The following is a 13,691-nucleotide window of genomic DNA, read 5'->3' on the forward strand; positions in this document are numbered from 1 at the left end:
GGTGTGGACTCTGTTTATCTCAGAGCTGAAATTAAGGTAATTGGAGCACAATGTGGCTCAGGTGAGTCTGTAATAATGCCTGTTTGCATATATGAGGTACTAGAGATAGATCTGAGGTTAACAATATCAGGTGTATACACGTTGCAGGCTCATCCTCATTTTACATCAATCTGTGAACCTGCAAAATGACAATATTTTATTTGCAGTTGTTTTTTCCAAAAAAGCCCTTTAAATTGAAATAAAAAAAGCTTTAATTTATTGACTACAATATATATATCATCACTGTAATTAATTCTTTTTAACTCTCAAAATATGAAAAAGAGAAATGTGGGTATATAATCTGTCAGGCTAAGTGTTTTTAATGTGAGAGGTGGGGCTGGGCAGCCATTGGAAGGCACTGTAGTTGTAGAATGAAACTCAATAAAGCAAAAAAAGAAAAGTTACTGAAAGAAGTGATGCTTTTTCCTTTATTTTTCCATCCCTCTTTCACATTTTCAACAATAAGGTCACCCAGAGTTCTGTTTCCTTCAAAAGCCATTCAAGGGAAGGTAGTTTTTGCATCTCCTGGACTTTATTTTCCATTTTTAATTAACGACCAGGAAAGATGCTTTTTATCAAAAAGGTTGCAAATCTCTGTCCTATACCCAATTAACCACATTAAATGAATGATACTTCATATATTATGTTAAGTAGCTAATCAGAAGAAGGCTCTCTGAGTACAGACCAATCAGTGGATGGCAGGAAGTTTGGTGTGCCAAATCCTGCTTTGGTGGGTTATACTTAAATATTTCAGATAAACAAATTTTAGCTCGCAAAGAATAACCAAGCAGGTTTATTCATAACAAATGAAGAAACCTGCTTACCTCTGTACAATTAATTAACTAATTAATCCTATTTTTTGTGGTTTAATTTCCCCCAAAGATCTGAAAAAGCAAATAAATTGAAGATTACATTCTAACATCCCTTACTTACATCTGTCAGGTAGGGAAGAGTTACAACTTTTTTTTTACCATTTCCGAGGTTTTAGGAGTGAACTACAATACAGTTCTTTTGAACAAAAGGAGAGAACATGAAGTACGTTGAATCTTTCCGGGACAGGTCGATCCACCAAAGGAACTTCAGAAGCACAATGACGACTCATCTGTTAGATCACAGGAATGTGCAGGTAAACCAGGAGATAAACAGGTTTTCCACACAAGACCAGGTTGGTGTGGGTTGTTTTTTTTCCCCTTATCTTATTAAATGACTGTTTGAAAGCTGCTTCTTTACATTTACTTGAGTTATCTTTAGTCTGATCATAGAATCTGATTATACTGTATAAATTGAAACATTGGGGTTTGGCAAAGAAACAAAAACAGAAACCTTTTTAAAATCCCTGTGGATTAATAAGTCTAATCGTCCAATAAACAACAATCAAGTTAGTGAAACAAATTACTACATTGTCCACAGATTGTCTGATCCTTTATTGTGTTTTTGTTTACAGCTTTTAAAGTGAAGTTTGCAGCAAAAATTATCAGATGTTTGAAATATTTTGTCCAATCTTCTTTCTGTATTTAAACACTTGTATTTCAAAATTGACTGTGAGAAATAAAAATAAAAAAAGGCACAATCTCATTGAAGCCCAGTGCATTTTTTTTTTATTATTGTTATTATTATCATTATTATTTTTTTAACAACTACAAATTTTGCTGAGAAATCTGCAGGGCACTTGATCCTCTGGTACCAGCCAAATTCATTCATATCTCATCTTCACCACCAGTTCAAGTTATAAGAACATGATTAAGAAGTCAAACAGATGTAACAAAAAAGTTTTCCCTCCTCCCCCATAATAAAAATAAAAATATTAAGGATCAATGTCATCAAATAAAAATAAATAAGGAGCATTCTCCCTTGTACAGACACATAATCTGAAGCATTCAGTAATAAAAATAAAACGTCAGTGCATTTCTTTTGACACGTGTCAGCCGCTCCTTAGGTTTTCCCATGATTTGACTAGTTACCTTGGTGATAAAGCAATGGCCCTCAGAACAAAAACATTAAATATTAACCCTCTATGACGACGTAAAAAATGATAAAACTGAATTCACAGCCTTCTCTTTGTGTAAGTTTACATTTAAAATAACACAAAAATGGACAGAAAAGGCACAAGAAACTACAATTTGAGTAATACTGAACAACCTAAAAGAAAATTGTCTTTTTATTTTAATAATAATGAAATATTTTGGTCATTTACAAATGTATTATAAATTTTTTTACGCATATTCAAATAGATATTGACATTAGGAGTATCTAATTAGATACAGTATATATATATATATTTTGTATATATTTATAGAGATTTACGGGAACAATGTTTTCATACAGAAAAAGTGCATTTTTATAAACAAACCTGAATATTGCCAGAGACCAAACATTTAAATTAGCAATAGTATTGAAATCTGTATATAAAAAAACAAAGCAATAATAATAATCGTAAAACAAGACTAGTGTAGCAACCAATAAACCAAAATTGGATGCGAGATGCATCAAGGTGTCGACACTGTTAAGTGCTCTGTTCTGTTGTGGTCGAGTCTTCTTGACCGTCTCCCTCCACCGCATCACCGCTTGACGCCGGATCGTCCTGCTCTGGTGCGATTCCTATGGCACGATAAGCTACTGGGGCTGCTGTTCCGAGGCTGGACGCTCCAGTTTGACTGTCTCTAGCGCCACCTTCCCTGGTCTCTGTGGCAGACCCGTGGGGGCGGACGGAGCTGCGTGAGCTGCCATATTGCTTTGAGTCTGTGGTCTCCAACTTGAGTTTGGAAAAAGTGAGTTCTGTGCTTAGGGCGCGGTGGCTGGCTCCTGCTGCCTGGTGCTCCGACCCGGTGTCTCCAGGAGTCCTTAGCCCTTGAGTCCTGGGGGTCCCGCCCCAGTATGATTCAAATCGGGACAGCGATGGCCCCTCCAGCGGGGGAGACGTTGGAGATGAGGGAGTAGTCGGGTGGGACCTCGGTCTGGCCTGTACCATTTGGATCCCACCGATGGGTATCATCAGGCAGGGGACTTTTGCTTGCTGGGAGTGCATGGGCAGATGGCTGAAGATGTTGTCTGTTGCTTGGAGGCCGGGATAAGCCTCGCAGGTGGAGAGACGGAAAGCCGGCGGGAACAAACTCGCTTCTGACACCGTTGGCCTTTCTCCTGCAGCGCCACTTTTCTCCTGCAGGGGGAGCAAACACTGTATTTTTAAAACCCGACTGACAGAATACAAAGCAGTCCAAAGAAAAGAAAAGAGAATCAGACTGATTATTCCCCTGAATAAAAATATAAGTCTAAATATCAGATTATTTTACAACGATGCGTTCTGTTTGTGGAGCCTTTTAATTCAGACCTATGAATCAACAAAAAAAATGGCTACTGAATCCGAGGTATTAATCCATCATGTGTCTGAAGGTCTTAAAAAAACAACTATAATTCATAAACTTTTTAACATTTTCTATTGCTACAACCACAAATGTTAGTACATTTTCTTTAAATTTTCATGACGTACCCACACGAAAGCAGTAGAGAGAAAATAATTCATGGATTTTCAAAGATCTATCACTGAAAATGTGGCGTGACTGATTTTTAATTTGAACTAGCTCTGGATATTTGCTGGGCCCTTCTGATTCTTGAACATGCTTTTATCTGAACCAATCAGCCGTGGCTCTGGTCGAATGTTTGGGGTTGTTGTCCTGCTGGAAATCTCAACTCTTTGACAGATTCTAACAGGTTTCTTTCCCAGGATCGCCCTGTTTATAGCTCCCTCCGACTTCTGGTCCAATCTGAGCAGATTCACTGTGCCAGCTGAAAAAGACACCCCCACACCATGATTCTGCCATCACCATGCTTCACCGTGCGTATGGCATATTCAGGATGAAGTGCTGTGTTTTACACCACACTCTCTTACTCATCAGTAAAAGAAAATGTTGGGCCTTTTCTGACCAGAACACCTTGTTCTATGTTTAGTATGACTAACCTCGGCTCTTCACTTCAAGGATGTGGTGGATGCGGGTGTGTAGTTTAGTTTAGTTCTCTTCCACTTTATTTTATCAAGGCGGCCAAAAAGTCTAATTTTGATATCAGCTGACCAGAGCACAATGTTCCCCTCATGTTTGTTGAGGCAAAGCTTCAAGTAATACTCCTTAAAGCTGTTTTTTTTTTTCATTAGTTGTTAGTTGTATTCTGTCCTGGTATTTCACCTTTACCTAAAGGTCAAATTTACCTGTTCTATTAAAATATTCTCCCAACTGAGTTGTGAATCACTGTAGCTCCTCCACAGCTAGTCTTGCTCTCTTGGCTGCTTATTTCGTTAGCTTTGCCAAGTATGTGCTACTTTATATTGGTATATCACATAAAATGAAATACCAACGACTGAATACGATCTTTATACACTTTTGCTATCTACAAAGACTCAATCTTTCTTTCATTTTGGAAAACAGCACACAATATTCCATGTGTCCCTGGTCAAATGAAAGAACTGGGTGGAAAATTTGTGAAAATGCAGTTTTAAAAAATCTTATTTTTAATATATTTTCAAGAGCACTTTGAATACAAATAGGAAGATCTGGCTCTTTAGAGTCAAAACCAACACATGTAATGTTTTTGTTCAGTAATGTATGTAGAGTAAGTAAAAATAAAAAGTACTTACTGGTTTAACATGACCTCCCTTCATGCCTGGGGTCTCCCAGGGCAGGTATCCAGGGGTTCTGTGCAGCGCCCCCAGTGGTGATGGAGAGGTTGGAACTTGAGATGGCCGGTAGCAGCTGGGTGAAATGGGACGAAGAGGAGAATGTGCTCTGACGGGAGATGGCCTCCTCTCAGGGGAGGGCGAGATATGTCTGCCAGGCGAGGATAACTCGGTCCTCGGGGAAAGGCTGCGGATCGGCGAGGACAGGTCCAGGTGGGGAGAGAGGCTGCGGCTGGGGGAGCAGCTCTCGCTGCTGGGGGAGAAGGCCTTTGGAGAGCTCTTCCAACCTTGCCTCGAGAACAGCGCCCTCCTCCTGCCCGGAGAGGCCGCCCGTCTACTGGGCCAGACTCCCCTTGGGACGGGCTCCAGACCGGGACCGGGCTCTGGATCGGGGGTGCACTGCTGTGAGCGCTTTGCGCAGCTGGAGCGCCCTCCCATCGATTGATGAGTGTCTGATGAACAGGAGGACGGTGGGTCCTCATGGGACGTAGACTCTTCTTCATTCTCGTCCTCCTCCTCCTCCTCCTCTTCATCATCATCGTTGTCATCCTCATCGTCAGACTCCTCCACATCGGAAAACTGATGCTCCCCCTGCTCCTCTGAGCCGTGAACGCGCTCGTCACTGCCTGATGTTTGAGCAGACAGAAAAACACAAGAAACTTTCAATCGTTTCCTCTGACGTTCACACAAACTTTAAAAATGTCTATTCTGAAAATCGTGACATCGACTCAAAAAACCTTTACAGAACAACCTTGGACAAAAAAAAAAACTAATAAAAAACGGGCGATGACGGCTGAGTTCACCTTCCACCAAACAAACCTCTGTTATAAATAGACTAAGAGTAAAAAGGCTGGAATTCAACTGAATAGCTCTTTTCAAAGACTATTTCTGCAGCTTCATGAATGGAGGAGTCGGTACGTCCTTGGCTGCGCTCAGCCTAGACCGCCAGCAAGAGGGAGGCGCGGAAGACAAAGCCAGGGAGGAGACTGAGGCGCTCGACTCGAAGCCAGATGGAAACAAGTCGGCTCTGTTCAGCTGCACTCCGGCGACACATTCTAGAAGACAAGGTGTGGCAGACAGACTCCTGCAACGACTGCACCGGAAGAATGGGACTGGCTTCTTATTCTTCATTTATTTATCTCACACTTCTCCCTATCCCTTATGCAACATCAAGGGGCCAGAGAATAGAACATGCTGTTGCATAAGCTGTCAGGACCGAGCAGCTTCTACTCTTCACATGCAGGAGTTAACATAGCTGTGCACAGGCGGTTCTGTGGCGTGGAAGTGGAAACATGAAAGATGTCTTCCCGTCCCCACTGAAGTACCTGTTTCCTCACTCTCTGGCTCGTCCAGAGACGTCTCAGACACTCCCACTGCCTGGGACTTTTTCCCATGAGCCTTTGACTTCATGTGTTTGGTAAGGTTTCCTGGAAGAGAGCGCGAAAATATTTTTAACAACCGGGCTAAAATACGCTCTCCTGGAGAAAACCCAAGCCACACAATTCACGTTGGTTATTCGTGTCTTAGCTTACCTTTGGTTTTGAAGGCAAAGTTGCAGTGTTTACAGATGTAAGGGCGGACATCGGTGTGTGTTCTGATATGCTTTTTCAGCATGCTGGGTTTCTTGCAGCGAATGCCACACTCTCCACATATGTACTTTCCCCGACCGCGACCTCGCACATAGACGTACTCCTCATTGGACCTGTAGCTAGGGTAACCAGAGGAGAAACAAAAGACTCGGATTTAAAAAAAAAAAAAGAAAGAAAATTGCTTTCAAGAAAACATTTGAGTTACAAAAATGAAGAGAATTGGTTTGAATAACAAAGGGATGAACCAAACTTATGGAGGTCCATGATTGTCTGACATCTTGGTCACCACAAGGTGTTTTAGGAGTTGCCTTAAAATAAACCCAGAGGTGCGTCTCGATTCACTGAAAAGTCAATTAAACCAGAAGAAAGCCTTAAAATCATTATTTAAGATTTTCATAACCTAGAAATGAATATCAAAATAATGTTCAAGTATTTAGCAAACAGAAACTAACACTGAAGATCATTGGTGAGTGAGTTGAGTTTGACACAATCACAACATTAATGTACTCCTTGTGATGCAAGGCAAGCTCCTTCATAGCATTGATTTTCCAACTTTGGTTTAGTATTAGATTTCAACTAATGCTTAATCTGAAATGGCTCGGGTGGCAATAAAAAGCTTGATCATCTTTTGGAGTATAGATGACGGAACATGACCAAACGTGGATCCTTAAATGACCCCTTTTCATTGACCATCTTATGTCAGGCAGTGAGGACACGTCTTAGCCAAACACATTCAGACCCGTGAGTCAGGGACCCAGATGTGTCAGGCTATGGACGCTCAACACAGAACAATATCAAACACTTAAACCCCCAGTCATATTATGCCAGGTTAAGAATGAAAATCAGACTGAAAGTAAGAATAAAAACATTTTAAAAGTTTGGGGGATTTTCAACTTTGGCCATTTATAGCCTAAAGATGAATGATGAAAAGATAATACAACATTTCATTATTTTTTTTTGTAACGTTATTACGTCCAGTAAAACAGGATAAATTGCTTATGTTTATGGACATTTCATGAATCTAAGCTCAAAAGTCACTCTGGACCAGTTTTAGTCTTATGTCTACAAAATTGTTGCAACTAATGATATATTTCTCTAAAAGAAAATTCCCTATAATGTGATTATTTCACAATAATGTTATCAGTATTAAAAACCCTGAGAAATTCTAACTTTAAATCATGGAGTCAAATGGGATAGTTCTGATGCTTCATCCCAGTGAATGACCCTGATGACAAAAAAATAAATAAATAATCGATCAGAGCAGCTAAAACAACAATGACGGATGTGGTGGCTCACATTCACGCAGCACACACACACACACTGAAAATACAGAAACAAGGCTTTCTTTATGGAGGTGGGTTGGGGAAGCCCCACCAAATGCCCAGCAGCACCGACTCCCTTGGTCTCACCCTCCGCTACACTCCGGGATCGCAAAGAATACCAGCTATTCTGCTCCAAATCGGCTCGTCCTGCCAACAACAGCAGCAGCTAAAGAGAGGGAAGGGAAGCCTGGCTTTAGCCAACAACCTAAAATAGACACTGCATATAAAAATCAAGCAACACATTTAGGTCTAGTCTATAAAAAAAAATGTTTATGCACAATCTCGATGTTTACCAAAAGACTATTTGAAGACACAGCAGACCACAGATCTTTTATATCTGAACAGATTGTAGTCTATGAAAAACTCCTTCTGCCGTCTCGCTGCATAAGAAGAGCTGCACAATTCATTCTCGGCCGTAAACACCCAGTGGGTACCAACTGTGTTTAATTACGGGATTTCTACCACATCTACAAAACTCCCCGTTGTTTAACAGAACTAGCTGGAGCAGACCATAACAAACTACTGCACAACGGCGAAACACTTTCAGCAGCGGCGCTGAGCTGGATTCATTCAGGCGCTGGCTGCTGCTTAAACAGACTTCTTACTAAACGGTTACAAATATTTGCCAACATCTCGGGAGAAAACATGGCAAACGTTGTACTCCGTCGGCTGAAATTTAAATCTTCAGCCCGTCTTCACATAGATTGAACTGACAGTCTGGTTTTGTAAAAACAAAAGATTACTTAAGGAATAAACAAACTTTTAATCTGTAAGATTTTGAGAAATCTTACAGATTTCTCAGTTGCATCATCGACTAATATTGTGCGTTTAGTCAAAACATCCATGTTTTTTGAGGTATTTAAAATTTGTAATGTTACAACCGCAGACCCGTATGAATTGTAATTTGATTTTATGTGACAGACGAACACCTGCACATAATTGTGTGGTAAAAGAAAAATATAAAATGTTTTACTGTGTTTTTCAGCCCCGGTCAGAAAGACACACTGTACTGCAAGTTTTAGACATTTTCCTGCTTCAGCTCAGCTGCTTTAAATTGATGGCTGATTGACAGATTTTTCCTGAACTGCAGTCATCTGAATTATGTCTGTTAAATCAAAGATGGATTCTAAACGTGCAGGGTAGCTTGTCTTACAGACGAGGGTTGGCAAACACTGAATTATTGCATGTATTTGACTTCAGCCTGTTGTACTCTGATTCCCAAAAACAAAATTCAGTGCAACAAAATATCCACCTTCCAGCAGTTCAAACCCCAATAGCAAAGTTCATTCCCAGCTGAGAAGAAGCAAAAACACTTTCAAGAGAATTATTTCAGAAAAAAAAGTCAAAATGCAGAAAAGTTAAAGGGCTACCAATGCTTTTCCTAATCCCACAACAGGTCAAACCTACATTTGCCTGTTGTCCAGGCAGCTACGGCTGCTAACGCTAAAAACATATTTTCAAGTAGAAGGTCTAAACTACTTGCGCTTTTCTTTCTGACAGACATCTCTGAAGGTGTAGGACTAAATCTGACAAGCCACTGTGACAAAAAAAATAAAAATACATGGCTAAAAGATGAATAATTATGCTGTCACACATTCCACACAAAGAGGAATTCAAAGTGTCAACAACTTTAAAAAGAAATAAATAACTGGTCCTGACAGAGTGAGGAAACAAAACATTCTGTTCTGTTCATAGATTTAGCTTCTGAGCTTTTTTCAGCATGTTCCGCATGAAAGTGAAGAAGGACATTATGTATCTTTATGCATGATAGAGACAACTAAGAAATGCATGTTACAGACAGCATGAGCAGAGAGTGGGTGCAATGTGGACAGACAACAGGAGGAGGGAGGAAAACAGTGGGGTCGTTATGGCAGAAGATGCACTTCCCTGGTGTGTGTAAGGTGTGGCTGGAAATCATAAAGAGTGTGAATTAGTGCCTTATCTCCTGTTAAGCAGACACCTGCTTCACTCTCAAACTGTTCTGCACATGAACACAAAACAGAAGTGTCTCTCCACACATCTCAAGACCCCTTCCGAATTGTCTCTTTAATATCTCATTTCATATGCAAATTATTACTAGAAAATAAAACGATATGAGAATGTTTTAAATCTGTCTACCACTTGAGCAGACAAGACTACGCATCTTCCTGTACTTCTCTATGAAATCAGGGGGAAAAACTTCCAGCTTTAAGACACAGGGACTGAGTACCAAAATAAGGACCAGTATGCACGCTCATTCTTAGAAGTGCATGCACCTCTGTAGTGTTGTATGAAAATCTCTGAAAGGTTGGACAATTCTAAACTGTAAGCATTGCTTTTATTTTTGGAGATGTCAGCACAAAGACTTAAAGGAGCTGAAGAGACAGCACAGGTTGCTTGGCACCGTAGGATGGCGAGGGTGGTTCAATTTCATAGACTGCCTCATGACCATCACACTTTTGCCCGGGTGGTTTCCATACAGCCCACTTCTTGTGTTCTTCTGACTCAGGACGGCACACGCTGCAGATGATTACACATTCACAGGCGAAGAAATAAGGACCCAAGTATTGATGGTGCAGAACAAGATGTAGAGGCTGACAGGTTTGCATTCACACATCATTGTGTTTAATGGCATTTTAAAGTTGATCCTTTTCCAGACTGGAAAGAGGATACAACGTTTAAGTTGCGTTTCAGGGGTGTACTGTTCATTGCACGCGTGAGCCTCAGTGGTTCCAAGACTTTTTTTCCTCAACATCTTCACCAACTTACTTTTCTCTAAGATTAGACAAGTTGTTTGAAGCCTGGGCACAGCTGTGAGTTATAAAAGAAAATGTTAACAATAAAACTAACTTTGGGATGAGTCCTGAGTAAAGTAGGCTGGCTTGTGTCACAATCAATGAAATGGTACATTTCATAACCAGTTACATAAAATGGAGTTCAATCCAACTTCAACTCATGTGCACAGTTAAGCCCAAAATCATACCACTAGCATATTTACATTTAAATACTTTTCAATCAACCAAATAGATTGTTTCAGATAGGAGAGACAGGAATCTATGGAACCAAAAGCTTGTTTTATTTATCATAATAAAAATTACATATCAAAAAATACATATGCCCTTTTTTAGTAGTCAAAAAATATTTACTGACATTATAGTGATCAAACTCTTAATTCATAATTGCTGAGCCGCTTTGTACATGTTGTCACAGGGATTTTTGATGATTCATCTTTGGCTAAAAGCTGTGAGACTTTGAGGTTGGAAGGCCTCTTTACCACAACCCTAATCTTTAGGTCCCTCCACAGATTCTCTACCAGTTTCAAGTCAGGCTGGGCTGGTCCAAAATGTAAATATTATCTTCATTAAGAAAAATGATGTTGATAAATATATATATATATATATATATATATATATATATAAGTTAGGATTAAAAACATGAACCGATTGTTCTTCAGCCTAAATGTCTTCATGAACATTTAAGTATTTTTTCACAATTATGTCTTAATCTATCACTATTCATAACAACATGTATTTATATATATATATATATATATATATATATATATATATATATATATATATATATATATATATATATATATATATATATATATATATATATATATATATATATATATATATATATATATATAAAAAGATATATATATATATATATATATATATATATATATATATATATATATATATATATATATATACACTTGAAAACTAAATCTGTCAGGGATATGAATGATTTTGGAGTGAACTGTTAATACTGAATGTTTAAGCCTACATTTTGTTTTGTCTGAATATTTTTTGTATTGACTGTCATGGATAAAAATATCATAATATCATGCACTCTACACTCCCACACAAACACACAGCTCTGACTCCAAATCATCACATCTTAGAAGCAGAAATTCACGGCAGCAGTAAGTGCAAAAAGTTTGGCTACAGGTGCAAACGAGGTCGACTGGGCCACAGTGCCTCCCTTATGCTACTCTCATTCACAACTCAATATGAGCTCATTTTTTTTGTTTGCCTTTATCAGGAAGAACTTCTGTAATGATGAACGACAATGTTTCAAAAATATATTCTAAAGGCGGTTGCACCTACCCTCCTTCAAAGATTCGGACCAAACTTGTTTCGCCTTGCTTGGAGGTGGAAGGACCTTCCTCTTCCCTCGTATCTTTGATCTTGTCCTTCTTGTGCGTCTCCTCATCCTTCATCTCAGGCAGTGTACTTGGTGGGGTGTCTTGTGCCTATGTCCAAGACAAATAAATTTAAATACTACAAATCTTTGGGGCAAGTCTGAAGGTGAGTTGAAAGTTTGAAGTCTTTTATTTAAAAAGCATAACAGAGCATAACGCAGTTCTAGTTCTAGCTCTCAGAAAATAAACACCACAATATTTACATTATACAGTATTTTGCAAAAAGTATAAACCTTTTCTCTTTTGCCAGCTTAAAGCAGACAAAAGTTATTGTTTCTATGTCAAGTCTCAAGAATCCAAGGGCCAAGTCCAAGTCAAGTCTCCAGTCTCTGTTTTCATTTTATTTAATCTAATCCATAACATCTACCACACCTCTAACTCTGCAATATTATAAGTTAGGATTAAAAACATGAACCGATTGTTCTTCAGCCTAAATGTCTTCATGAACATTTAAGTATTTTTTCACAATTATGTCTTAATCTATCACTATTCATAACAACATGTATTTATAATGACTAAGTTAACATCTGTTAATTCATTTTCATTGCTTTCCTTCCTATTGTCCACATTTTTATTATGTACTCCACTAAATAGTTTGGAGTGTTTCCTTCACCTCGCTTTGAGTTGGAAATTTTTTAATAATAGTGGAAAAAACATTTTCTACCTTTGTTCTCAATTCAAAATAGTAAAGATGTGCAAATGTACTGTATAAATTATAAAACAATGAAAAGGTCATGGCGCTGTAAGCAGTTGAAAGCATGTTAAACTGCAGAATTTCTTTTATTTAAGTTTTTGCAGCCAGACATGTACTTTGTGTTGCTGCAGTTAACAGGGAAAGCATGTTGGAGGTAAGTTATTTTGTTCTGAAATCATCTAGTTATTTAATACAGCGTTGGAGAAACATTAATGTGGTCATAATTATGAAACTACAGCTAGCATGAACAGTGACAGGCTTCATTACAATCTTTATTATGTGACTTTATTAAAGTGCTACTAAGACTTGGCTCTCACACCTGGGGACCAAGTCTGAAGGTGAGTCATAAGTTTGAAATTTTTTATTCAAACTCTGACCTACACCCATAAACGACCATAAAACTTATTGAAATTTTATGAATAAGAACAACACAAAATAGTGCATATTTATGATGAAGAATACAATAGAACATTGTTGCTGCTTTAAGTGTATTTTTATGCAACTCCCTAAGTAAGTTTTTAGTCGAATCAACTGTTTACTGCAATTGCAGCAGCAGAACAGCTGCAGTTCTGCAGAGATTATATTGCACCTGGATTAACTAGTTTTCCTTTTAATTTCTAAACAGGTTACATCTAAAGATTATTGTTTGCACTGGATGGATTTTATAAAGGAATACCAAAGTAAAGGGAATACTTGTCATTTTTCAGTTTTTATTTGTAAAAAGAAAACCTTGAAAATCATGTTTGATTTTCCTTCCAGTATGCGCTACTTTGCACTGGTCTGTCATATAACTTCCAAATTAAACCTTCAAGATTTTGTCTATGACTGAATGTGAAAAACTTCAGGAGTTATAAATCTGATTTCAAGGCACTGTATTGTGTGTGTTTGTGTTTACCTCTGAAATATGTGGAGTTGTGCTGCTTTCAGGGATTGGTTCACCTCTGGCGGGTGCTAAAGCAGTGGCCATGGTGTATGTCTCAGAGCTGTGCTTCTGTTTAGAGCACAGCAGAGACAGAGCCACCTTGGTGCTGATGCCTGGCAGATTGGGATTGTGTGCGCTGACACTCCATGTAGAATAAACTGAGGTACGCGGGTCTCTCTCAGCAGACGGGTTGGGTTTGACATACTTCAGGTAGCACCAGTTTACAGAGGTGGAAGTGTGTAAGCTAGGGTATGAAGGGGGCTTGGCTTC

The 13,691-nt window shown here is 38.8% G+C and overlaps 1 protein-coding gene across 1 annotated transcript in view; it reads right to left on the bottom strand.

Moving 5' to 3' along the window:
• Positions 1–274: 274 nt before the first annotated feature.
• LOC129367466 (transcription factor HIVEP3) overlaps positions 275–13,691 on the bottom strand; it is a 46,678-nt gene continuing 33,261 nt past the window's right edge. The window contains 6 exon segments of the mRNA XM_055041901.1: positions 275–3,196; positions 4,667–5,331; positions 6,031–6,132; positions 6,238–6,413; positions 11,711–11,856; positions 13,395–13,691. Of these exon segments, the coding sequence (XP_054897876.1) occupies positions 2,543–3,196; positions 4,667–5,331; positions 6,031–6,132; positions 6,238–6,413; positions 11,711–11,856; positions 13,395–13,691 (2,040 nt within the window). The 3' untranslated portion in view covers positions 275–2,542.

This window comes from Poeciliopsis prolifica, unplaced genomic scaffold, assembly GCF_027474105.1.
Source record: "Poeciliopsis prolifica strain line A6 unplaced genomic scaffold, Auburn_PproV2 SCAFFOLD017, whole genome shotgun sequence".
NCBI lineage: Eukaryota > Metazoa > Chordata > Actinopteri > Cyprinodontiformes > Poeciliidae > Poeciliopsis > Poeciliopsis prolifica.